The 15383-nt window shown below is 40.4% G+C and overlaps 1 protein-coding gene across 1 annotated transcript in view; it reads right to left on the reverse strand.

Annotated features, from left to right (window-relative positions):
- Nucleotides 1–12720: 12720 nt before the first annotated feature.
- Nucleotides 12721–15383, reverse strand: part of gbe1a (glucan (1,4-alpha-), branching enzyme 1a) — a 126657-nt gene continuing 123994 nt past the window's right edge. Inside the window, exon 16 of the mRNA XM_066651597.1 lies at nucleotides 12721–12912. Within this exon, the coding sequence (XP_066507694.1) occupies nucleotides 12721–12912 (192 nt within the window). The remainder of the gene's footprint in view (nucleotides 12913–15383) is intronic.

Consider the following 15383-nt stretch of genomic DNA (forward strand, 5'->3'; position numbering starts at 1 on the left):
TATTGTTATGAATAATGTTGGTTATTTAGCTAGATACTGTCATAACAGTCAGTCATAACGGTGTTTTACCGCGGCGTTGTTCAGCTGTTGTCCACCAGTGACGTCACGGTTGCGTTCAAGAATTTCCGTAGCGAGCTCGGGTTTTTCCGTCAATTTAATAAAATGGTCAGTTTTAAAGCAAATTAAGCTGCTATTTTCATTTTAATTCATACTTATGTCAGTAACTAAAATAATGTGAAATGTTCATGGAGGCCCATTAAGTGGTGCTTAGCCTGTAAGCAGCTTATTTAAAAAACTACTATTGCCCAGAAAAAGTGGGAAATGTGTGCTATTTCAGTGTGGATTTGTTACAGCAGTGGATCACATTCATTCAGATCAGATCTACTGAAATCAGCCTTATAACCATGAGTCGGATCAGTTCCATTTCTAATTATGATCAGTGAAGATGCTAATTACAGGAGCAGTGCCCAGAGTATTAATGTTAATGTGTTAGTTACAGATTTGCGAGTGAAATATCAAGTGAAAACAATGGAATGTCTGTTACAGTCCAGTCTTAGTTAATAGTACTGAAATAACTTGCTAAATTTAGTTTAGAATTGATTTGTTTTTTGCTTGTTGAATATTCCACGCGCTGAATATTTTTTTAACTGTAATATTGAAGCTATGAATGATTGGTTTTGGGGAAAATAATGAAATGCATCATTTTGACAATTGGTGTGTGTGTGAGATAGCTATAAACACAACTGGGGTCCTGGGCTGTTATTACACATTACTCCTGCAGAGGGCAATGTTGGCATTTAAATAACTACTTTAAATAACTGCTATCAAAAATGATCAAGTATTACAATTAGCTGTAAAAGATTTTCAGGAGAAAATGGCTCCCTATTTGGACAGATTTATGAAGGTTGAAAAAACCTAATGACTTCAAAAATGACTGATGTCCACAGGTAATAGACTTCAAGGCCTTTGACTTATTTATAAATGATTATGTAGATGATAGAGGAGGGCAGATAAAATCAGTTGCTCATCTCGACTCCCATAACAGTGGGTTAGATAACACTGTTAAAGTTCAACAGAGGGGAGGACGAAATAAAGGTGACATTTTCTGGACACCTGGTTTGCTTTGTGGCTGTGTATGAAGACTAATGTTAATTATAATCTTCAAATGGCTGGTTAACCTTTCTGGGTGCCACCCTCAGAAGACAGCTCAACACCATGGGTCTGAAAGTGTCTGGAGCTGTCAAGAAGTTGTTACTGATTATAGGAAATAGACAAGAAGACGGCAAAAAGTTAAATAAGTTGCTTTCGAATCCCAGGACTTTGGATCGCTGCAGATGTAGTGTTGTGATTCAACTTTGCACATATACACACCCACACACTCTTTTTTAGAGAGTTTTCGAGATGTGTGTTGCATCACGGTTCTGGAGATGTGGTGGGATTTAACCTCCGTTCTTTCACTCTCACACACACGCACACACACACTTGTGGAGATGTGTTATGTGTTGCACTAACATTGAGAGTTTTCATGCATAATTACAGCCATAAATCAGCCTCAGGCACCTGCTCCACTCTTCAGTACAGACAGGTACACCTAACCTCCACACACCGGCAGGAATACAGTCAAATGTACTCCGTTCCTCCATTCTCTGGAGCACTGAACCTGCAGGCCCTGCCTCAGCTTTATCACACACACACCTGCAGTAAACAATATGTCCTTCATTATTAAATCTTAGTCATGCTTTCATGTTCTCCCCAGCTAATGGCCTGCAGAATAAACAGTGAATAACTGTATTCAATGTGTACATTAAAATTACATTTCCATAAACACAACTGGACGCGTATGGACAGAATCCCCAGAAATCCCCAAAACCATACGCAATGTCTCTTTCAGTGTTGCATGAAAAGCTGAATTTTCTAAGAATTCAAGTCCAAAACACATTCAGCGATATTTAGCCCTGAGTTCTGGGGTCATCAGTCCATTGTTTTGAAAACACTCGCAGCTTTCTTCTTTTTCTGTTTAATTTGATTTCTAAGTAACAGCTTCCTGCACCACGTCCTTTCAGACCCATGTGTTAAATAGAATATGGATTCTGTTTTGAAGCAAGAGTGGAATAGATTTTCTACTTTTCCCAATGTATTTTCACTTGATGGTGACACTTTTGGCCGTGTAAGAGCGCTCGCGTTAGGAGTTCCTTTTTCTCTGTATTCTTTCCGAGAACTCTAGTTTTGGAAACACTCGCTTTATCACTTGTCTAAAATTCACTTTCTTAATACAAATGGATTATCTCATACCTAATCTTCCCAGATCTCCTGAAATTGAATAACTTTTGAAAATATAATAAAAGACAGTCTCTGACTTTTGTAGAGCTCTGTGGATATGGATAGGAAGACAAAAGCCCACACAAACACACATTTCAGTTACTGTTTAATTATAAAATGTAATTTGGTGGATTACACAAATCTAAATAGCTTCAAGCTCAATACAAAAGGTGCAGAGACGATTTGCAAGAAGATGAAGATAGGAAAGGAAAAAAAACATGATATTTCATCTTGATTTTAAAAGACCTTTGGGATATAAATGTCTTTCATTGATTCACAGACGTTTACCTTTACACCTCCTCAGATTGTGCAGTAATATAAGGCCATGGCTGACAGCGAGGGCTGATAAACACCACTATTAGTGTCCAAGTGCTTGAGCTGAGTGCCTGGCTAAAATTAAAGTGTCGCAATAGATAATGCTGGAGCGATGCAATTAATTTAATTAGACACAAAAACATAATAATTGGTCATTAGAACAATTAAATGGGAGCTGTTCCCCATTTCAGTCACCATTAGGCTACTGTTTGGCACAGGCTCCTGGAGGAATTCTGCTTTCTGAGGGAACACACTCATATTTTCATGAGATCTCCAGAACCTTAAAACATCTGATTGGATGATGATGTCGTCTGATAGCAGAGAACAAACTTTTACTGGAGCACTGAATCATGCTAATGGACTCGGGGTATTTAAAGAACACTGCGACAAGGTGAAGGTGTGTGTGTGTGTGTGTGTGTGAGGGTGAGGTAAGGTAATCTAAAAGAGAAAGAGCTAAAGGTATTAAATTTATCAGATTGATAATATCCCTAACATATTTTATGAGGCTTTAGATAAAACAAATCCCAGCTAGTAACTGATTTCCCCAAAGTCAGTCTCCAGCATTTTTCAGCCTAATCTCGGTGAGCTGTGTCTGTAGCATATGGTCGTTTAGCACAGATAATAAATTCCCTGCACTTGGAAAAACACAAAAAACCTATCAACTGAAAACACACTTATAGCAGAAGCCAAAGGACTGGTGCACATTTCAGCATCCGCCCATTGATTCTACTAAATACACATGTTCACAAAAAAACATCCATTTCTTCACAATTAAGGATGTTTATAATTAACTGTATCACAGAGTAAGTAACAATTGACATATCTACTCTTCTAGGAAAGCTTTAGACTAGATGTGAGGATTTGATTGAATTCAGCCACAAGCATATTAATGAGGCACTAGAGGTGGTTAGTTTTGAATCAAAAAAGGACACACGTATCCAGAGCAGTGCACAGCAGTTAAAGGGTTAAGTGCTTTGCTGTTCCTCGACTCCCCCTGCCATTCCAGGGGATCAAACCAGTGGATCAAACCAGTGACATTTCGGTCCCTAGCCCCAAACACACATCCACCACAGCACACTGTGCTTGTTCTGAGCACTGCTTTTTAACAGTGGAAGTGAAAGTGGCCTGTGCTGCTGAGTATGAGTGTGTGTATGTGTGTGTGTGTGTGTGTGTGTGTGTGTGTGTGTTGGTTCAGCGCAGATTGGAGGGGGAGTGGGTAGGCGATTGTGGTCAAAGATCTGTGTTTGCTGTAGAACAAAACAAAGCATCCTTTTTTGTCAATGCATGAAGCAGGAAGCAGGGCTTCATTTAGGTACAATAAAGTAGCAGCTTGTGCTGTGAAAAGAAGAGGACAAAAAAGACAGAGGGAAGGAACTGGGGCATGTTGTCCTTGTCAAATTTGCAGGCGCAGCTGTGAATGCACAAAGCAACAGACAGAAAGGAAATAAGGACGGATATTTCAATGGTCCTAAAATTTCATATTCCAAAGTTTGTAAATGGAGCAGTTCAAACCTATTTTGTTTTGGCTCAAGGGGCTAAAGGAAGGTGCTGATGGAAATTATCTTTGAAAATTAGTGGCTGTGGTGCTGAAGGCATAAATCCTTGGTTTGAAGAAAGAGTGCAGACTGCTGTGATTTCAGCTGGACTCTTTCCACGCGCTGTATTCAGTGCTCATAATCATGGTCTTCATTAGATAGAACAAGAGCTGCTCTGCATGGAATGTAAATCTGAGAGAGAGAGAGAGAGAGAGAGAGAGAGAGGTTTGGTTTACGCTTCCATAGTAAAATCCCTTTTGCTCTTATAACTGATGAAACATTTCAACAGAAATTACATTTAGTCAGACCATTTTACACTCAAATAAAGTGCAAATAAACTCTCAGAAACAACATTCCCAGCACTGCTGACCATCTGTTGAGACGATGCACGTCTTTATAGAATGAAAGCACACATTTTTGTACAAGCCCTTTAATATTAAAACTAGTGTTTATTCTGAGCATTAATGTAATTAACTTTTTAATATTCACCAAAGTATACAGAATAAACCCTGCTGGGTTCTGTTTCAGGGCTCATATATCATCTTTCAGGCCGTCTCATGTCTGTCTAGCAGAAGTGTGTAGTTAGTGTTCTCTACGCATGTTAAAGTCACCAAAAAAAAAGAATGTACCATTGTTATGTATCATTGTTAATTTCCATATATGGAGCATAAGGTCTGTTCCTAGATTTCAATTTCAAACAATCAACAAAACACGATTTTGTATCGGGAGATAAAAGGGTACTCCAAGATAGCAACAGATTTTGTGCCAAGCGAAAATTTCAATATTCAGTGATGAGGAAAAATGTATTAAGCATGACTTCATTTTGCTGAATGAGATGTTCAGAGCTGTAATTAAGCCTTGACTCATGCTTTGACCCACACACCCCCTGGTCAGTGTGCGCACCATGTTTGAATGCTGACTTAAATCTGCTGCTGCCAGTGACCATTCTCAGATCCAAGGTTATATGACAAGCATTAACCCCGCCAGTGCTGCTGAATACTTAGTGCAGAAATATTTTAATGAACACAGACAACAAGATGAAAGGACGCAAAGCTGTTATTGCACTATTTCAGGGAAATGCAGTAGGAAAACTGTCCTGTGAATTATTCCAGGATTTATTTGATCTATTCTTGCTCCTCCCACCAATGTCAGCTTTCATAGCAACAGTCGCTAGGTTGGACAAGCTTTTGAGAACATCAGCTAAAATGGGATTCGGCCTACAGAGAATCTTAAAATTTCAGCTTCTCCATGTTGTGTTTGTACTGAAAGGTCAACATTTGTTGAAAGCATGAAATATATGTGGCTTGGGGGAGGACTAATGTTAGTACACAGTAGTTAACAAATGAGAGTGTAAAATTTAAAAATAAACAAATTATCATTCATTCATTCATTATCTGTAAGCGCTTATCCAGTTCAGGGTCGCGGGTGGTCCAGAGCCTACCTGGAATCATTGGGCGCAAGGCGGGAATACACCCTGGAGGGGGCGCCAGTCCTTCACAGGGCAACACAGACACACTCACACACTCACAACTATGGACAATTTTGAGTCGCCAATCCACCTACCAATGTGTGTTTTTGGACTGTGGGAGGAAACCGGAGCACCCGGAGGAAACCCACGCGGACACGGGGAGAACACACCAACTCCTCACAGACAGTCAACCAGAGCGGGAATCGAACCCACAACCTCCAGGCCCCTGGAGCTGTGTGAATGCGACACGTACCAGCTGCGCCACTGTGCTGCCCTAACAAATTATCAATAAATCTTTATTTTTACTCTGAAATACATTAATTAGTGTATCGATTTTACTGGAAATACATGGTGGGAGCATAATTAACTTGCACACAAGCCTGAGTTGCGTTCTCCCTGTGTCTGCGTGGGTTTTTTCCGGGTGCTTTAGTTTATTCCCACTGTCCAAAAACACACATTGGTATGTAGATTGGCTACACAGCAGTGTCCACAGGTGTGAGGGTGTGAATTACTCTATGAATGTGTGGTGCCCACTGATGGACTGGCACCCCGTCCTGGGCAGGCTCCGGACCCACTGTGACCCTTAATTGGATAAGCGGTTACAGACAATGAATGAATAAATACCCCTAGATCACAACATGCAGTGTCAAGTGTCAGATAGAGTGGAGTACATCCCTCTGCTGCTGGACTCTCGGGTAGTGCCAGGTTCTCCGGAGAAAAGAAACTTAATTTACTACCTGGCAGTCTGGCAAATCCTGGGAATGAATATTGGCAACAGTAAAATTTGGTGGAGGAGCGATAAATGGTTTCAGGCTCTCTTTCATGGATTAATCTAGATGAGCCAGATCTTCTCATTGATCAGTGCCTGATATCATGAAAATTGCTTTTGACTGAATAGCCAAATGTTTCCACAGACACACTCCAAAACTTGGTGGACAGTCTTGTGGACTCTACTATGGTCAGACGAGCGGAGGGTGATTTAGCGGCATGTTATTCATCACGTGATGTTTCATTTGCATTAGTGTCTTGCAGCAATTAAAATTTGCATTAGGTCGGCTAGGCCTTGTTTCTTAAAGTTTGTCCAACCAGGCAACAGTTGCTAAGAAAGGACACAGAGGTGCAGAGAACACAGATAAGTCCATTTTGTGGGATTTTCAGAGTGGGATTTGGATTAATGAATTTGAAATGGCCATTGAAATTAATAGATTTTATGATTTTTTTTTCCCTGAAAAACCATCCCTAGGGAGTAACACCATGCCATCTTCATTAGTGAAATGGCTGGCCTTGAGGTGCTATGGCAGGAGATTAGCAGCAGGGAGTGCTGCGCTCATTTCAGTTCGCTGGAGGCCAAGGGATGATTGGATATGGTGCAGGCTACATGGTGCTGGTGACATTTCTTTTTGAGGGGGGAAAAATGTACGTGTAGCTCCAAACGTCTGGTGAATAGGGCAGAATGAGTGTGTGTGGAGAGGAGGAGGAAGAAGTGAAGGAGGAGGAGGAAGAGGAGGAGGAGGAGGAAGGGGCACTTGTGTGCAGCAGGTAGAGGCTGATTTCCTCAGGGAGCTGCTGGAAGTCTTTATTAACCAGGCCTGAACCCAAAAGCTTCAGCCCTGCAGCCCACACCACTGAACCATTTCACCCAGGCTTCTGACACTGGCAAGAGACAATCACTGCTCCAGCAAAGTCTGATTCACAGGGTTCCTATGGAAACATCTGACCACAGGCGTGGATTAGAAAATGTGAATGTGTCTCTGTGTGAGAGCAAGTGAGAGAGGAGAAAGAGAGAGTCTTTGAAAAGCACATTTTACTTCTCGTCAAATCACTGTTATATGCCCTTATGGTTCCTAGATGGTTCTAGGCTGAGATGTTTCTTCTAGGAAAATATTTACTGACTATGGTCCTTTTAAAAGGGTTTAATTATTTTGGTCTAATGCAGTTAGAATACTAGAACTGGTCATAAATGACTGTTTTCCCTTTATTTTGGCTTCCGTGACTCTCAGAAGGACTGATGTCTGGTTTATAAGAAAATGCAAGAACATTTTTCAATGCCTCCAAAGTTCAACCCTAAATACTGATTGTACTTATTCTCATGCTCCAAGTATCCCTAAACACATTCAGTGATGTTGAGGTCTGGGCTCTAGAGTGGCCTGTCCAAGGTTCCAAGAACACCAGCAATTTCTTTGGCTTAACAAATTGTATGCTTATTTGCCTTGTTCTTTTCCTCAGTAATATCTTCTCAGATGCTTCAGACACATTGATTTACCTTCTCACATTGGAAGGATGGAGGGAAACGTGGATTTTCTCAGCTCTGAAACAAGTACTGTTTATCTGCAATGGGTTAATTATACAACAATGTACTAACTTCATTCCGATACCAAACTGGTGGCATTTCTGGAAGAAAATGAATGCTATATAAGCAGCCACAAGATGTCAGTGCAGTAGCTTGGAACATAGCACTGAGGGTGTAGCAGGACTGAGTACTGAGAATTTGACTTTACATAAACAACAAACTCTGCATTTCTCCTTGTCTCCTGACACACAGTGCCCTGATTATAGTAACACATTTTGACTAGCACCCATCACTCCAAAGAAATATTTTTGAATTGAAAAAGCATCTTTAAAAAAACATTCTAATTAGCTGTTAGCATAACTGCTTTGAAAGGCATGATTCACTCTACTTAAGACTTTTTTTCTTTCAAAACTCAGTGTGATTTGAGTCTTCACTCCAACACTGTTTTAGCTTCCAGTGACATTGTTATATAACCTGGTGTGGGAACTACTGTGAAACTCACAGAAATATTCTACGGCAACAAAAAGAACTGCCAATTCTACTCTCTATCTAGAGATAATAGAGCTGTTTCCATGGTTTGGAATAGGTGAGCCTGGGCTTTTCATCCAACACCATTGCCTGACCTCAAAAACTACACTTTTGTATGAAGGGACAGAAATTCATAGCAAATATAAATGAGATACCAATCATATCCTTTTCTGTAGTTTTATTCTGTAGGAATAATGCTGGCTATCGGAACTGTGTGAATGGAATAAATAGAAATGGAAATGTAATTGCTCATCCAAGTAATGTCTGGTGCTAAAAGTTTGTTTCTTTTCAACACTGGAGCTACGAGACTGTAATTATCAAGTACTTTCAGCCCCATCAGTTAGTATCATGTAAACTACGGTGTTGTTCCGTTTCCTAAAACAGACCAGCAATGTATCCAAAACATCTGTTAAAATAGTAAAATTAAAAGTGGACAAAACACCAGCTTCTGGTATCTATGTTGTTGTTAGGTATGTGATGTATAGGGTGACCAGATCTGAGATGGTAACCGAGGAAAACGAGGACATGTCTCGGGAGGGGTCCTTTAGGTCCTTTACACCTTTATTTGCTACACAAAACATGGGAATTTCTTTCTTAATTCATCCGAGAACTTACATTTACGTTTTGGCATAGCTGCTCGAGATGAGGGTAGGTACATGAGCTTTGCCTGACGTCCAATCCGAAGATTTTAGGCTTCTTCACCATGCCCCCTTCTCAACAAGTAATATCACAATCACACAGATCTAGTGTCCTGGGGCTGAGGGTTTGGCAGGAGTTTGGTGTATTCTTCCCATGTTTGTGGGTTGGCCATGCAATGATGTGTGGTGCCCTGCGATGAACATCCAGGGTGTGTCCTTGCCTTGTGCCCTGTGATTCTGTATAGGCTCAGAATCCACTGCAACCCCAAACTGGAGAAATCTGTTACAGACAATGAATCATTGACTGAACAAAGTATGCATTGTAGTAGATAGCTTTCTTCTTAGCATAGCTTTTATTGCGTTGCCTTTCATAAAATGCCCTACACCTGTGATATTGCACTGTCAAATACGATCATAAATCATGTCTATTTGAGATTCCTTAACAACTCGAATTTGGGACAAGTCTGTGATGACTTTACAGTGTGTATTGGTGGGGTATACGTTTCCATTAAATTGGCCATAAAACATCTCTTGGCTGCTTGATTCTATCTGAGATAAGAAATATAAATTTGATTTCTTTGCCAAACTATTTCCTTTAGAATGACACCAGTGATGCTGCCCTTTATCCTCTAAATACTCAGCCACAGTGAGACAATCTTACATATTCTCATAGGATTCAAAGATATAGGTCAAAGAGAGGAAGTAATCAGTAAAACGTAATCAGTAAAAGCAATTTCTCATTTCCTATGGAGACATAATGTGTCCATTAGCCACTTCAGAGTGAGACAGAAGGTGTTCTAGGACTCTAAGATGAATGCTGTTGTCAGAGCGCTGTAGCCGGAGTTACACTCGCTTATATCTTGCTCAATTAAAATGCCTGCAGCGATTAGGCAGATCTGTTAAAAAGGCACCTTAAGCCAAAGCGGCATTAACGGGCTCATTGATTCTTTGCATAAGCGTCCTTCAGTGGACTCCTCAGCTACTAATCACACTGCGCAAACCATTACCAGCTCAACAGCTGCCAGCCAGGCCTGTCTGATTCATTACTGACATTTAAAGCATTAAAACAATGGGCAAAAGTGTAGTCAAGGTTGGACCTGGCTTTGGTCAGTTCATGCTGGGCTCTGGCCAAACAATGGCTTTACAAACCATGGCAACACCACTGAGCTTGAGCTTAGCTCTTACGTGGGTCTATTTTATATATCTTTATTTTGGGCTCTCAATATGTTAAGAGTCCCCACCCAGGAGAATATGTTAGAAATAGTTCTATTTCAAGAAATGTTTCTTTCACTTAGCATTTCCATTAAAATGGGATGTAGTCATCATCAGTCAACAATATTACAGAGGTTTATGCGAAAATCAAAGTGCTAATTTACCTTGACATTAAGCAGCGAACATTTTTAGCCCTGTTGTATGGGATACAGAAAGAAGAGATGCAGTTAATTTCCTCCTCATAAACTTTCATTATCTTCATTTTTACTAAAGTTACTCCGGGATAAGCAGCGCTACAGGCTATAGTGGGGGAATACATGCAAGATAGAAAAACTTTTGCATCAGAAAGTGCCTCTCTTTCAACAATTTCACTGTTTTTCTTAGACTCCCTGCTTTGCTACTGCAACATCTTGAAGAGAAAAGCCCAGAAAAATCCTCGGCTGTGAGAATAAAACTTAAATTCTCCATGAAGTGGTGAAAGGAGTCTATAAAGATGGCAAATTATAACATCTTCTCCTCTGGCCATGTGCTTCCCCACTGCCCTCTGGTCAAAGGGTTTAGGGCACAGCCCTCAAGAAAGGTCATCATTGCCCTAAGGTGGATTTTATACTTACATTGTATGAGGAGAAAGGTAAGACTAAGAGGAGAACCCTAAAAATATGAGATTCGCAGTGAGTGACCTGCTCCTCCTCTTGCTGACTCCAGTCTTTCACCTCTGTGTTAACCTCCTATAATGGAGTCCATTTGCCAACACTTAGTGTTAACCCCGACCCGTTCTAACCAAGTCCATCCACTCAGATAGGGAGCAAAGTTTGACCTTAAGTAGTGGAACTCTAATGACCTCTAATGACTTTGTTCTACTTTAAGTTGCCCTCTCTGGTGGACATGTGTAATTGCAAGCATACATTGGTGTAGAAAGTGCTTAGTGTTTCTTTGGTTTCTTTTGGTTTCTTCTTGTTGTTGGATAATATTTCTGGAACACAAAGAGCAATGTTTCCACGTATAGCACTGGATCCTCACTCCATCACTCCACATCCCAATGCTGGAGGGCTTTATACCCCATCTAGATGATACTTGGCACTGGGTTATGTCACCTCATGTGCTCTGTTGCAGTTTTAAAACTAAAATGCAAAGAGAAACAAGAACCAGGCAGGATGTTGGGTTGCTGGGACCTGTTGATTTAAGCTGGGGTTCTGGAACTGCAGCAATAGACTGATCTAGCCAAGCTAAATGCAAATGTGGCTCAAAGGGAAACTGATACTAGCTAGAAAACCTCAAAGCTTTCTATATATCTGGTTTCAATGTCTTCATTATTTCATTATTCCACCATAAGCTGCAGATACTCTCATGGATTCAGACGTAGGAGATCGAAAGGGGACTTCTTTCCTTCCTTTGATCAGCTAACTTCAGATTCTGTGTTCTGCGTTTTCTCTTTTTCCTCATCTTTCTCTCCTCCTTCTGGTGGAGTTGTCAGAAGGGCCACGCTCCCAGCGATCAACCGCAAAGCTTGCGCTCATCAGAATGAAAAGATCTAAAGGACGTAATTATTCGATCGCACTTCACATTTACATAGTTTCAACACCCCCCCAGAGACCTCTACCATGACTCTCGAAGTCTTGTGCATTTTTTTTTCCCAGAGTGAATGAGTGAGAAAGAGACAGATAGATAGATAGACAGATAGATACAGAGAGAGAGAGGAAGACTATATATTTATATACTTGCTGGCCACTTTTATAAAAACATCATATATGTAGCTCTACATTGCTAGTGTGGATTTAAATACATTGTGTGTCAGGTATCATCCAGCACATTATACAAAAATCTGTAGATCCTGTTATAAATAGTGAATTAGTGAAATGATATAAAGGTGAAGCTATTGTGAAAAAACACGTTAAATTTTGCATGCAGATCTTGTATAATCTCCATAAAAAAGCCTGAAATTAAACGGGATGGTCTCGATAAGCTGAACACCATTCTCAATGCAAAGCATGGACTAGAGAAGTATAAGCCTCCAGCACTGGGCTATCAAGCATTGAAACAGTGTTCTCTGAAGTTCCTACAAATACCACTGCTGTGGTAATATGGATTTGTCATCCATAATTAATCTTCCAACATCAGTATCTGACCTCAGAAATACATATGTGGCTGAATGCAATCAAATCTTCACTGCAATGTTCCAATGTGTAGTGGAAAGTTTCCTCTGAATGCTAGGGTACTTTACTGAACAAGAGTTGATACATGTAAGTTCTTGCCTTGATGGCAACGTTGGATGTGTACTTGTAAACAAACTGTAGGGCATATAGTGTATACACTAAGTGTTTCTGATAAAATGGCCAGTGAGTGTAGGCACAAGGTAAGGACACCGCATCTCAGATTAGACAAACCTACCTCACCTGAACTCAGGTTCATTCTCTCTCAGCTTGTCTCTGAAACTGCAGCAGTGTGGACAGTTTTGAAGAACGAGTGAACGGTACAGAAAGATTTCTGAGAGCGAGAGGGGAATGAGAAGGGGAACAAAATGGCTGCATCAGCACTCTGGCTCTCTGTTCTGCCTCCAACAACATTAAAACTACTTCTAAACAGAGCACGCTCACCTGCTATCTTGCCCTGACAAGGAGAGAGCAAAAAGTTTCTTTTGCAACTAGCTGGAACTTTTTTTCTTTTATTTATGTTGGAATTTTTTCACAGCTTGTCAAATTAACTAGCGACTTTGCTACTTTAGCTAGTGTTTTCTGAAGCATAGTGTTAGCACTGGGGTCTACTTTGAGACTTCTCAAATTAGCTATCTATTTTAGCTTGTTTGGAAACACTGACAACCTGAAATACCAAGGTTTGTGCGCTAGTCTCAGAACCAAGATGACACAATTTGTCCATGTCTGAACAAGTGGTAACAGGCGAAAACCACTTTTTTTTAACACATGTATCTGAAGGAGTATTATAAAAACAATTGATGGACATTATTCACCAGTTTAATTACATTATCTGCTTGATTTTCTAATGTTTGAGTGCCCATGTTTGCATCTGTTTTCCTCCACCTTATAAAACTATGTTTATATTTAAATTACACTCAGAGAATTTTGTTCAGAGTGGACAGATTAGAACATATGGTGAAACAATGGTTCCTATCACAAATACAGAACAGTGTTGCAGCCTCTTTTGTATCTAATTTGCTAGTTTAGGTAGTTTACTATGGTTCCATAAAAATAGAACATTCTGAGCTGAGACCAGGTAAGGGTGGCTGTCGCAGTTATTTATTTATTTATTTATTTATTTAATTAAAGCCATAAAGAAGGGACACATACATGAATGTATTTCATTATATTTCCTCCATAGTTTCCCTCAAAACAATAGTAATAACAATAAAAAAAGTCACAGATTGAATTTTCATAATTCTGGGAAGCCCTGGGCAATTCTAAGCCAATTGTCGAGGGCTGGCAACTTCAAACACAGCCTAAGCAATGTCCATCCTCCCTCCCACACACACAATCTCCCCCCACTATCTCCCCCTGCAGTTAACAGAATGCCAGGCATTCAGAATGCAGAGTGAATCAGGTGTACAGAGCAACAGTTAATCCTGCCTGAATGAAGCGCAGAGCAGCACCTGCCCAGACGCTAAGCCTGCCATTTTATCAGAGACGTGAGCGCACTTAATCCACCCTTGTGCATTCTAATCCATCATCGTTTATATTAATCCAGAGGGAGAGAGGTGAGAGAAAAAGAGAGAAATGCGATGATAGCCCCCCATTAAAACGCAAGCGATGAGAAAGTTCAAACTGACTTTGAGGGAAGTCTTTTAAATAAATTATAGAGCAAGTTCTCTGAAAATGGAGGACATATTCAGCACCTGTGCACAGGTTAATAATTAATTTCCTGTCACAATCAGATGTTCCTCTGGAAGGCTGTGTTTTTTTTCCCCTTCCCCCTACCAGATGCAGCCTTTAACACCCAGCGTTCACTGACAAAGATAGAAAAATACCAGGTGAACCATCAGTTACAATTTGTAGGACCTTTCATATCAGAGATAATGTGTGGTGTTAGAAAAAAACCTATTTTAATTTAAATTATTATGTGAGAAATATGGCAGGGCGGCACGGTGGTGCAGCAGGTAGTGTCACAGTCACACAGCTCCAGGGACCTGGAGGTTATGGGTTCTATTCTCGCTCCGGGTGACAGTCTGTGAGGAGTTGGTGTGTTCTCCCTGTGTCTGCGTGGGTTTCCTCTGGGTGCTCCAGTTTCCTCCCACAGTCCGAAAACACACATTAGTAGGTGGATTAGCTACTCAAGTGTCCGTAGGTGAGTTTGTGTGTGTTGCCCTGTGTAAGACTGCCGCCCCCTCCAGGGTGTGTTCCCACCTTGCGCCCAATGATTTCAGGTAGGCTCTGGACCCACCTCGACTATAACAAACCATGCTTATTAACAACACTTAACACTGACCAACTGCATTATTCATAAAGATATTAGCTATATAGTGCAGTATATGAATAAATTCACTGTTCTTGAAAATATTCTTAAACATGATGGATGTTATGGAAATGGCCTCAATCACTCACTCCCTCATTTTTAGCAGGTTGAAGGTTCACCTCAAGGGATCTCTAGTTGCACTAAAATATCAGTTAATGCTTCATACGTGTCCTTGTTTAAATGTGCTCCTACCAGTTCTTGACTGCATATATTCTAATACACTTGATAACACATAAAGATCTAGATTAGGGGCATGGCCCACCCAAATTGGAACAAGGCTCACATAGTCAGCCACTTTTTGCAGTTACTCAGAAACATATACAAATGTTCCATAGGTTAATATGTTTTATGCAATACCTTTGTCAATGGCTTGTCTGTTTAATGTCCTTCATTAAAGTGTAACAAAAATAAGGAATAAAAAATGAACTCAAGCTGTTGTTATCGCTGGTTATAGCTATGACTTCACGAGGCCAAAGATCAATGTAACTTGTACAAAACAGCAAATAAATGGAAACAATTTATCAATTCTATCCTGTTTCACTTTTGCCGCATGTAAGAATAACGTCACCAATCCACCAAAGCTTGTAGAACACAGTCGTTCTACTTTTGTCCTGATT

This window comes from Hoplias malabaricus, chromosome 18 (genome assembly GCF_029633855.1).
Source record: "Hoplias malabaricus isolate fHopMal1 chromosome 18, fHopMal1.hap1, whole genome shotgun sequence".
In the NCBI taxonomy this organism is placed as follows: domain Eukaryota; kingdom Metazoa; phylum Chordata; class Actinopteri; order Characiformes; family Erythrinidae; genus Hoplias; species Hoplias malabaricus.